The sequence below is a fragment of the Anser brachyrhynchus genome (assembly GCF_964034855.1).
Source record: "Anser brachyrhynchus genome assembly, chromosome: 1".
Classification (NCBI taxonomy): domain Eukaryota; kingdom Metazoa; phylum Chordata; class Aves; order Anseriformes; family Anatidae; genus Anser; species Anser brachyrhynchus.
The window spans coordinates 13,167,500-13,179,792 of record NC_137694.1 but is presented as its reverse complement, the minus strand read 5'-3'; the positions used below and the strand labels follow the sequence as shown (position 1 = coordinate 13,179,792).

Below are 12,293 nucleotides of genomic sequence, written 5' to 3'. Positions count from 1 at the left end.
ACATTTGTGGATACTAAAAAAAATTAGAAATCCAGAAACCCCCTCTAAACCCCATAAAACTCTTATTGCTTTATGCAGATGAGTACTCAGCAGAACAGCACCCGTCTTGTCAATTTGATTCTTGCAGGGTCACTGCAAAACACTACAGAGAGATCTATAATTTAAGTTATCATGGTACCCTACAAGTTATGAGCAGCAGATGGAGAAACTTTGGAGGTTTGGGTTATTTCTATGCCCTGCTTGAATGGCAGCTAAGTCTTCTGTTGGCTTGATCCTATGCACAGGGAGCAAGTTTGTACCACTCCCAAATTCCAAGAAATAACATCCAAAGGTACCTCAGGAAGCCTCGTCACAATACTGAACTTCAGCTTTTCATTCTTCTCCGTGTCATCCAGATCTACAAGCAAAAGGAAAAATACCAGTGGCAAACACACAACTAAAGCTTTCAACTTCCACTGAAGACATTCTGAGGAAGTATCTCCATAATGAAACGAAAATTTTAGTTTTACACGAGGGTTAGTAGGAGAGTTATTTACATTGATTCAGTTTACAGAAACACTTTTCTGTGTATTTGTATAACTTCATTTTAGGTAATAATTTGTACAGTAATTCAAACATGTTTTCACTAAGTAGATCTGCCCACGTTTTTAATATTAACTTATCAAAACCAAGCATAGACTAATACAAACATCGTGTCCTTTCTCTTAACGCAGGAGAAGCAGTACATCACAAGAGAACATGGCTGCAGCTGTGATGAAATGCATTACTGCTGTAGAGTCCTGTCACAGCGCTCCTGTAGCTCAGGAAACATGCATCTCTTCCTTCCTTCTTACCTAGACAAGTTGATTAATGTGTGTAATCCTAACTGTGCCTACAACTGTTAATTTGTCCGACTCCCCATTTTGTTCCAAAGCCTCAGACCTTGACCATTCCCAGTGCACGTATCCTAGTTCCTTCCCTAAGCTGCCTCTGTGGAAACAGGCTGCTCAGCTCCTGCTGAGAGGAAAAGGCACAAACAGCACAGGATCTACTCCTGATGACGACACGGGTTCAGACAGAACTGGTTTCAACTCCTGCCCTTAGGTAACATAACGATACATTTAGAATACACCATATTTAGAATATGATGATATAATGATTTAGAATACATCATATTTGGAGTACACAAACTCATGATTTACTAAAAATACTGAGATGCTGGGTCAGGTAGGTTTTCGTTTGCTTATTTTGAATTTTTACTTCCCAGCACGGAATTTTTAGCCATTTGTTAATCCCAGTACTAAGACTACCTTGTTCCAAACTTAATTAAAACAAAAGCTGACACCAGTGAGCAGACTAGCATCCTTACATGTAAGTGTGCACTTTCATAGTGAATCACAGAATTCCCCCCCCCCCCAATTCCAGTGTGATCCATAAGCATTCACTTTTCTAAAAAGTCTCAAGTGGAAAAATGGCAAGCTCAAATTCTCCTCAAAGAGACATTTCATAAACTTCACTAATGCTCAATGATACAGTCTGAGCCCAAATTTCATCCTCTCAGCTGAGCAACATCCTCAGCTACACCTCGACTGTAACAGCACGCTGGCAGAAGAGCTGAGTCCCCTGGGCAGTATGTTCTGTGTCTGAGCCTGAACGGCCGCAAGGACATCGGTCCCCATCAGAAACTCACCGTACCTTTCAGCAGTTTCCTGACACACGTTTCTGTCAAATGCAAAACTCCGTTGTCGATATAGTGTAAGAGAGTGTGAAGAGGGAGACATCGAACACCAAGCCCCAAGTGCAGAGTGTGAAAACCTATGAAAGAAAGAGACAAACTCATTTGGAACTTTTCTTTTTCAAAACTTTGTATTATTGACTAGCATTACTCTAGCTAAAGCAAACAGTCCCCTAAATTCTAACCATTTGGAGTTAGTGAGGAAATCTGTTCATCAAAAGTCCCATAGGCATCCTCTAAGCCCTCTCAACAACAACCCTGTCAGGAAGAAGAAAGCTGAGGGGACTGAAAACAGCCATTTCAGACACTAAATATCTCCAAGCTGTTGGCTTATGTCCAAATTATGCCACTAATTTGTCTTTTATCTCCTTTCCTCCCGGTTAATCAAAATCGGAGGCTTTACCACGCTCAGTATGCGGCTGCCACCCACACATTTCCACAGGCCATGTTAAGACTTGAGTTTCCCGCTGAGCATCAGCCAGATGATGGTCTTGCACCGCAGGACACCATCACATGGCAGCATTTGCCCCCCTACACGGTCTAAGTTTGAGGTACACCAAAACCACACCAAAACCAGCTTCACAGATTGAAGACAGATCAAAAGATGCAAACTAGAAAAAGGTTCAAACAGGAGCAGAAAGCAGAAACAGATGGTAGGGTATTTTTTTCTGATCCAATTCAGAACACCCTCCTATCAGTTTCTGCCATTCTGTAGTTACAGCTAGGCCTTGGTCCTACAGCTAACAACATGACGGCAAGCTCAATCGTTCTATAAGAGCCATTAGAAGAATTAATCCTTTTAATCCTTAAAAGGATTAAAATCCAGTCTAATTCTAGAGTGTGGCTGTAAATTCCCTGTTTGTGTTGGCAAATTCAGCCACAGAAAATCTAAATATTCAGTGTTAACAAGTCTTTCCCTAACAAAAATAAACGAGTGCTTTGAAAAGACGAGGTGATCAGGAGGAGCTCTAGGAAACTGAAGTCTACAGTCAAGATCAACTCCTCCAGCAAGGCAGGATAAAACTGAGTAATAGCAGAGCAACAGCGTAAGGAAAAAACACCCCGGTTTTGCTCCAGGATAGGATTTTCTCTTGTAGCTCTTGACACTTAAGTCCAGTTATCCTAAAATAAATACATACATAAATAGATAAGTCACGGTGAAAGAAGCCTAAATCTTAGTTCTGAGCTAGGGCTGTGCCCAAGCACTCCACTGGAAGCTGAAAATGGAGAACTACGCCTCTGGTGTTTTGTCTCTGTTTGTAGTAACTACCCAGTTTTGTTTCGTTTCACTTGCACCAAGTTTTGTGTAACTGTCTTGAATAGATTTTAATAACTGTCAAAGCAAACCTGGCACACATGCAACTAGAGCTCTCCTGGGAGGAATTCATAGCACGGCTTGCCTCACACAGGGACTAAATCAGCAAAACACAGGACTTACCAGGAGGTAAAGGCATGCACATGCCATTTGTGGCTTCTAGAATTCGACTCATGATGTGGAACACAGCAAACTCTGCTGCACTTCCTCTCTCCTCACTATTTAACAAAATAGCAACATATTAGGAACCTGAAATACCCCCACTCTCCCGGTAACACGGTCAATCTGTCGTACTGCACGTGAACTGAATTTATGCATTAGCAGTTAACCACCACGGGATGCCATCTTGCTTGCTTTGGCATCTGTCACCCAATAGAAGTAAATTTTCGTCCAAGTGTTGAGACACAAAGTCTCCGTGATGCCCCCTTTCTCTTTCTCCCATTACTGAGCATTTGCAAGTCTCTCAGCAGTACCTGGTATCAACAGCAGCAGGTGAAGCATTTTGAGTGCTGGTGTAAGCGACCTGGCTTTCATACATGCTCAACGCCCACACCCCAGCTGGAGAGCTCTGTGAATTCAGCAGCTTTGAGCTCCAGCCATAAAAACTGCCTGTACGATTAATATTCAAGTTGACTTCAATAAGACCAACAGGATCATTAAAAGAATAAATGACAGTGCTTACTGTGACCGTCAGTATGACTGACTGTTCGGGCAAGTACTGCTGAAGACCAAAATTATTACGCCCGTATTTCAAAAGGCAGGCTGAAAACTTTTAAGAAACGACTTGCTCACAAGCAGAAGACGCAGGAATGAAGCCGATATCTCTTCCAAACTTCTTTCATTATTCGATGCACCAGATTCAGCTAAAACAAAAAAGAAGATTGAACATTTCTAGGAGTCTGTGTACAGGAGGTCCTTAGCCTTTATTTATTTCACACACCACTTTAGATTATAAACTCATCACCACACTCCTCCCACTAAAATTTCAGCATTTATCTTTTTTTTTTTTTGTTCTTCAGGGCTTAAAATGGTCAACTGATTAAAATTTGAACGGTAACTGGATCGCCCTATTCCAGAAGTTTAAAGTGCTCCCAGCTCATCCAAGCATTATGCAAGACACACAGCACGCCGACACATCGTGCTTCTCAGTGATCAACTGATCTCACACTCTTGCATAAAATGCTCAAAAATCTGTTTGCCCTGAAAGCAAAAGCTGCGTGTCCAAGTGACTGTGCATTTGGCAAGGAAAGGTCCCCAGGGCCCAGACAAAATTGGATCATGCTAAAGACAGTGGAATATTCAAAAAAAAAAAAGTCTACAGAAGGAATCATAAATCTAGCCCTGGCAAGGAGGAAAGATGAGACAAGCAAACGCCTCCCTGCCTCTGAGTCTCTACTGAGTTTTCTTCTCGTCTACAGTGAATTAAAATAATCTCTTGGCCCACATTGTTGCTTCCTTTTGCTCCCAGGCTGTCCTCCAAAACACTATCAGCATACAAAAGCCACAAGCCCAGTTCTCACTTGGGCTTTCAAAGCTTTTGCAGCTGAAAGAGAGAAACCATGCACGAAAAGGTTGAAATAACTTCCTCTAGTCAGCCCCTTACTGCTGTCATGTGTAACCACTTCCATATCTCAGTTATGGAACGGAGACGCTTCCTCTATGCCTTTTATCTCTGGGCCTCAAAGCGTCCTAACTAATCAATCCCAGGAAACTCTCAGGAAGCAAGCCTGATCCCTGTTTGGCGAGACAGGTGGCACAAGAAGAAATAAGCCCCCTTCTCCCCCAAGGGTGGCCAAAATCCAGAAATGCTCTCTCTCACTCTTTTTAATCCCCATAGACTCCACCCACCCTAACCTCTAACTTGTCCCAGCTCTGACCAAGAGGGTAAAGCAGACGCTCAAGACAAGTCCTTATGGAAGGGTCAGACCTGGAATACCGGTCACTAACGCTCCTGAGCGCTCTCCTCTGCAGGGCTGGCCAGAAAACTCTTCGCACCTTTTCCCTCCGCCCTTCACAACTTCCTCCAGCCTTGCAGAGCAGATGCTGAGGCAGCTACCCGACTCAGAATAACCACCTAAACATTTCCATGCTCCTACTTCTGAATGCCGCGGAAAGCTCCCATTTAACGTCCCTGCAGAACGGCAGCTTTTCTCCACTCGTTTTGCAGGAGACGAGTGATTTCCAGTTTTCAGAGAAGGGTCACAAGAACCACACCTGCTGCCCAATGGCTTTCATCTCTGGCCAGCACAGATTGCAGTTACGGCCTCTGCGTGGGGAGTTACAGCTGGAGCTGAAGATCAGTGTCAAGGTGAGGGGAAGCTTCTTAACCCCCATAATCACCTGTCATTATTTATGTAACAAAACCATTTTCACAGGGATGATACTCCAGAATCAGTATTCTTTGCTTAAGAATACAGTCAGCCACATGGCTTTTGCAGAGTATATAAGAAAGCAACTTCTTAAGCCACCGTCAGCTTAACTATTACGACGTACTTAAATACTGGCATGCTTGTGACATGACACCATCAGCACAACTCACTCGGATCAGCCGCAATGGACATCACAGAAAACACAGGGAGAGAAGTCACCTCCCAAACAGCTTTCAGCATGCAACCCACAGGACAACACGCATGAGAAAGGCAGAGTTATCTTTTTTACAGGGGGAGCACGGGCAGCTTCCTGCCCGAGGCTAGCAGCGTGTCTCTGGTGGAACCAAATGAAAAGCTAGACCAGTGCCTTCACAGCAAAACCACCTTCCCTTTCCTAACAACAAGGTACAACAGGAGTGTTTTTTTTTCCAGTTGAGGACCTGAATCCATTTCCCTCGGGGCACTCAGAACTAGCAAGAGAAAACACGATCAACAGCAAGGCAGGGCCTAAGCTGCCATGTGCAAAGTGCCTTGCTGTCTCGAAACGTACATTTTCAAGCAAAGGTGCTGAGTAAACTGAAGTTTCACTAAGGTCATTTGGAACCAGAAGTCTGCAACTCCTGTGGCTGTTTCTAAAGAAAAGAGACACGGAAGCAACCAAAGAAAAGCATCAGGAGCAAAGGAGAAAACGGAGTAAGTCCTGCAGTTTTCAGTCACCCTTCTTCAGAGAAAACTCAAATCCAAGTGGTGTATCTTTTCTATTCCTCTGCAGTTGAGAACACACTTGATGTCTGTCGCTAGTTATCCACCAAAAAGGTGCAGCCACCACAGAGACTTTCAGAGAAATTTCAACAGTTTACTCTGATCTGTCTTTTCCCTGTGCCAACAGGCTGCCTGTTGCCTCTGTCTCCTCTTCCACTCGCTGCTGGGGCAGCAGATGGCGAGCTGCTTCTGTCATTTCTCCCTTTCCCTGACTCATTGAAGTGAGAAGAGTAAAACAAACAGACATTTTCTAAGATAAAGAGACCATAGGGGGGAGGGAGGTAGGACAGAATATGGACATATACATACTAGAGGCTAGGTGGCATGTGAACTGGGAACCAGGTATTTTCAGGCTCTGTAGAGAGGGAATTAGCACGGAGGTAGTTCATTAACACTACCTCCCAGTACTCTGCATACTGCTACGCACAGTTCTCTGATAGCAACCAACCACTACTATGCTGTTTTAAGATAAACTGTTAATGCTCCCATGGCTTGGCTGCTCTAACGTAAAACCTCAATAGATTTGTACAATGGCTACGTCCCACAACACCCTATTACTCCATTACTTCTGAATGTAATAAAACATCACAATGTTTTGAGAAAACAAACAGACAAGCAAAATATTTTTCAAGCCTCTTCCTGTTCCATTAGCTTCTTTAGCTCAGCTACACATTGCTGATGTGCTACAGAAAACTGTTGGAAGAATCAAAACAATTTCCCCAAAGAACCTCCAAACATTTGGGATACAGAACAGTTTAGGATGTGAGAGTTTCTAGCTGGGATGAGGGGAGACCCAAGTCTAACAATAAAATGGTTTCTAAAGATTTCCAAACAGCACCTAGCAACACGTGCCAGCCAAAGAGCTGAAGTACTTTTTAGAGACATACGATCTTTGTTTATAGCACCTTTTCCAAGAATAATAAATCCGTAAACGGAGTTGAGAGAATTCTTGTTTTTAGTGAAGTTTAAAAGAAAAAACTATTAATCCTAAAGTTTTACTCATGGTGGGGGTGGGAAGGGCTGAGATTTGTTTTGACTGCAAGATTCAGCCTACAATAATTTTGTCTTGCAGATCAAGGCTGCGGAGGTGTTCTAGTATTTTTTTTTTTAATCTTAGTTTATATTAGAAATGAACAAATGATAACTAGAAAACGTATGAAAGCAAAACAAACACTCCAGTTCTGCTTCTTTCAGTACTGTTATCAGCTACGAAGCTTTGGTTCACTCTGTACTGTTCCTACTTAAGTCAGCCACTAGTTTTTCTTTTCTTCCTATAAAGACAGGGAAACAGTCTGGTGATTAACAGTGAAACTCTCTGTCAAGCTACAGAAGGAGGCCTGAATACAGAAGTCAGTAACCCCAGCAGAAGTTGCAGTGGCTCACAGAACTCTGTAACATCAACAGCACGACTGATTTGCAGGAGACTTGAGAAAACATGCAGACCCCGGTAGCCTCAGGAAAGCTTCCTGAGATTTCTGTATGTAGGAAATAGCACCGCAGGGAGATTCCGGAACCCAAGAGCTGCATGGACCAAGTTCTACTGAATCTGGTGACGAGGCTAGCAAAAAGACAAAGAACATGACTTACTAGCTGCTATGCGAGCTCTTGAGCTCTCTGCATTCTGCATTTAAAGGATTTGATGTTGAGACAGACAAAACCAGGTGTAATAATTCCTATGGACAACGGTCTTTTTTTATGCTTCTTTTAAGATGATCAAAGACAGAAAAGGAAGAATTTGGAAAGAAAGATTTCGCTGTAATTCATATGGATTCAGGCAAAAGTCTGTCTTCTGTTACACTCGCAAAAAGCCTATTAAAGTCCATTTGTAGGAGTAGTGATGATTTACTCTCATGCTATATTTATTGGACTGAAATTGTTTTTCTTAGTTCCTATTCCGCCTGCTGGTACTTGCATTATTCAAAGCACGTAGCAATGTATTCCACAGGAACCGAAGACCGTTCTTTCAACTTTCAGGATGAGTTCAGATTTTAACTCTGGGAGTAGATCATATTTCTACAAGCTGTAAACAGAACTGTTTCTTCACTATTCTGAGCGCCTAATACAACTCTCTTTAATATTATTTAAGTATTATTCGCTTTATCAATACGGACATTAAGCAGAAAAATATGTTTCAACGGCTTAAACAAGAACTTCCTCCCACCAAAAATACACTAGGTACACGCAGCACATATCCAGCCCTCCCTTCATCCCCAGTAATACACGCTTGCTCACAACAGCAACTGTGAAATCGAACTAACCAGGTTTGCAACATAATCCAGAACTATTTGGTCAATCTTCTTTTTTCCTACATACTGTAGGTGTCTCATGAGGTGATCCTTTAGCTGAGCAACCATCTAGAAAAAAGAAGCCAACAGTTCAGTGTCCTTGTGGTCTCTTCAAAAGCACGCAAAAGCCCCACAACATGCAGGGCCTGGTCAACAGGCTTTAGTACAGCTTTCTCCCCATTACAAAATTCCAGATCAGATTGAGACCCCAAGCTACCACACAAGCTTGCCAAAGTCAACAGCAGATCTGAATATTCAAAATGGTTACTTGGCATAAATTCAGCAAAATGAGTGCTACGCTATACTGTCAAGAATGTTGAAGAGAAAAGTCTCACAAGTCTTAAATCTCCCCAGGTCAAACCCAAGTGAGAATGGGGGTGAAGGAAGGAATTTAATACAAACACTGATTTTTGAGACTATAAGTAGTTATTACATCAAATAAACCTGAAGGGTTTTATAATACAGAAAGCTAGCACAAGTCCCATTTGTGCTAGTAGCCAAGAACCTGAGAATCTGAGTAATGGCAACTTCAGGTAAATATTCATTGTCATGTTTTTAAAATCAGGTGCTCGTTATCATACAGGCCATACCACTACCTATACCCCCTCCTATCTGAAATATCCTCTGACCTCACGTAGCTTGTTTACTATTAGGCCCATCCTGGTCCTTTGCCAAGAAGAGGCAAAGCTCACAGAAAAGCCGATGCGAATAAAATCTCTGGTTTTAGTAGTTTTAAAGTGATTAGTCTCCACGTGTCAAGACATGGCAGAAATATAGGTGGTAGGAAAGCACACACAAAGGACAGTGGTGACCTGCTTTTTTTGGCTCTGTCTGAATAATCTTGAGGAAATGTGTAAAGAAATTTCAGAGGATGTGAGGCAGCACTTGGAAACAAGACAGCACGACTGCAAAGAGTGAGAACTTGCCTTAGATTTGGACAGACAGGACAGTGTTGATACACTCTTCACAGATGCAGTGCTGAGACCTTCCAATGCAAGCTGAACAGTTTTATTTGGATCTAACAGCAAGAGAACGAGAGATAAGAGAAGATGTGTATTTAGATTGAGGAAGGACAGGTAGGGATTTAAGATAGGATTTACCACCCAGAAGCATAAGGATGGTAGATCCTTAGGAGAGATCCTCAGGGGAGAAAAAAGCAAAAGAAGCAGCGGCCTCAGAATGGCCACAGCAGTCCTAGCAGGAAGGTAGTGTCGTGGTTTTGGCTGGGAGAGAGTTAACTTGTAAATGGAGACGTGGGCTCTGATCGGGGTGGACTTGACCATGGACACTACTGCACAGATTCTCCATGGATGCGAAACATGCACTGCAATCAAGCCAAGCGGTTAAAGCCTCTTGGCCAAAAGGATACTCCGGACTGCTGCATGTAGTTCTTTATGACAGGTTGCAGCAACTGCTGAAGGAGAAAGTGAGCGAGTGGCTGTGTTGTGTTTAGCTGCCTGCTTCATTAAACCACAACAGGTAGAAGGAAAAGGAGACAGGAAAAAGGTGTTAAATTGAGAAGCAAAAAAATCTGTCATCCTTTTGAGGGAAACTGCAAGTGGGGAATTCACTCAAATGTATTTTAAGGATGTAAAGTAGCCCCAAAATAGCTGACAGATGAAGTTCAAGGAGAACTGAGTAAACTTCTAGCTAAAGAAAATTTGTATTGGGGAAAATCTCTTTGACAAATCAACTTTCCATTGTTGTTTTTCCCCCATGCTTTATGATATCATGACCTATTAAGATGATATCGAGACATCATGACCATGAATTCCAGAACTTAGGAAATACCAAATGTGTCCCACAGCTACTCTTAGCGAGCACCAAGCCCTGGAACTGACAATCTTACTCTTTACATTTGTTGAGGTTGTGCGTCCTCTAGCGCACACTGTAACAAAAGCACGTACCAGTCCCATTAGTAACTGCTGCTGATGATCTTCTTCTTGAAAGAGAGGTACCAGCCTTTCCTCTGAAATAAACGGAACAAGAGTCATTCAGGGACATGAAACTATAAAAACATCACAAAACTTCAACCAACTTCAAAAGCACTGAGAAACACACAAACAAACAGAGGCTGTGGTTCTATCTACTCGCCTACAGAACTGAGTGGCAGAATCAAGGACTGCGTAAGAGAGAACTGAGGAAAGGAAAATAACTCTTTACCTACCACCCTTGCCTCAAGTACTCAACATCGAGCACAGAGGAACGCAAGCCTGTCACACTTCATTTGCATTACTCTTTTCTTTGTTGCTTAAGGGAGAGGTATCATATTGTGGTTATTTGGTAAAGGAAAAAGGCTTGGAAAACCTCCTGGTAACACAAGTGCAAATGCATACAGCGTTTAGATCTTGCCATTTACAAACAAAAGCCAAAACAGCTGCACAGTTTTCCTAAGGAGATGGACAGACATGAAGTAGATACACCAGAGTCACCTTGCAATTCCCTGGTTTTCTCCCATGGTCTGGCTGCTTGTGTTCCGAGCCTTGCAGACCGCTGAGTAAAGGAACACAATTCTCCAACCACGTGGAAGGAGCCTATAGTATCTACTGAAATTTAATACCCTCTATTTCCTAATCAGTGCTTCTTGTCTACTAAGAGCAAAGGAAGAAAAACTTGTATTTCATCGCATACCACAAAATCTAGTCAGTATTGTACAAAGCAGCTACATTTTTTACAAATTACTTTCCAACCATCTCTGCTCACCTCGAAACATATTTACTTCATCACTTAGCAGCACAAAAAAAAAAACTTCTGTTGCTTGATTTTCAAAAAAGTCCTAAAAATCAGAGCCCACTGCAAAAACCAGCAGTGGTATGAATGACCTGTGTTAGGGGCTGGAAATGAACACACTGAAAGTTCTTTGCAATAATTTGCACCCAAAAGTGTGATCAACACTCAGATCAGCATCATTTCATAGCACACAGTGGCAGGGGACATAGAAAGACACTGATGTGAGAACAACAAAAACATAATTTGCTTAAACAAATTCAGTTTTACTTATTTGCATGAGGAACTGAACATCACTTAAGCTCTCAGGTGTTCCTGACCTAGGGAAATTCATTACATGCCTGCATTCTCCACACTGATTTTCACCAGTCATAATTTCCTGCTGTACACAAGTTCTGTTTTGCAAAGGCAGCTTTAAGTGGGCAAGACAACAGTAATATTCTGCTCCAGAAGAAAAATCCCGGAGAAGAAATCCTCAGGCAGACAAACATTTACTGCTTATGTTACGCTAGATCCACTGTGAAGGAGGAACTTTATTTTCAAAGGTTTCTTTGTCAGTATATAACCCCATCACTACTATCAAGTTTTCCTCTAATTTAAAAACTCATCTTAATGCCTCAAACTCTTCAATGCTGGAAACACACACAGCAATTTATTTTTCAGCCGTCAACAGCTAGATTGAAATGTTCTAACCAACCTTACAGCTGAGGCCTACATCAACAAAAGTTTTACTTACCAGAGTCCCAAGTGTCCAGATGAGAAAGCACCCTGTGGTTTGAAACAAAAATCAGCTTGTTTCGTAACCATTACTCTAAAGGGTTTCGTAAGGACATTAAAAAGATGAAACAGCCCTTTGGTCTTTCAAAGGCAGCTAAAGAAATCCAAAAAGTGTACATGTGACTATATTTAGTAAAGATATTAGGATAAAGAGAACTGTATGTCTGGTTTGCACAAGAATGACTTATGTTTACCATAAATTACCTCGCTCTACAGGCCTGGATATTTCACATCATGCTGTAGTGATTACAAGGATTGCCATAACTGATTTTCAGCCAGATACTCTTCTTGAGAGCAAGACATCCAATTATTTACCTGATTGGTTATTTAAACAATCCCTTAAA

At 42.1% G+C, this 12,293-nt stretch overlaps 1 protein-coding gene across 1 annotated transcript in view; it reads right to left on the bottom strand.

The window, feature by feature from the left end:
• The window catches only part of GSAP (gamma-secretase activating protein), a 48,233-nt gene that overhangs the window by 4,523 nt on the left and 31,417 nt on the right, over positions 1-12,293 (bottom strand). The window contains exons 22-28 of the mRNA XM_080575324.1: positions 11,909-11,940; positions 10,353-10,414; positions 8,419-8,514; positions 3,822-3,892; positions 3,153-3,247; positions 1,675-1,794; positions 336-397 (exon numbers count right to left, since the gene is read on the bottom strand). Of these exons, the coding sequence (XP_080431450.1) occupies positions 336-397; positions 1,675-1,794; positions 3,153-3,247; positions 3,822-3,892; positions 8,419-8,514; positions 10,353-10,414; positions 11,909-11,940 (538 nt within the window). The remainder of the gene's footprint in view (positions 1-335; positions 398-1,674; positions 1,795-3,152; positions 3,248-3,821; positions 3,893-8,418; positions 8,515-10,352; positions 10,415-11,908; positions 11,941-12,293) is intronic.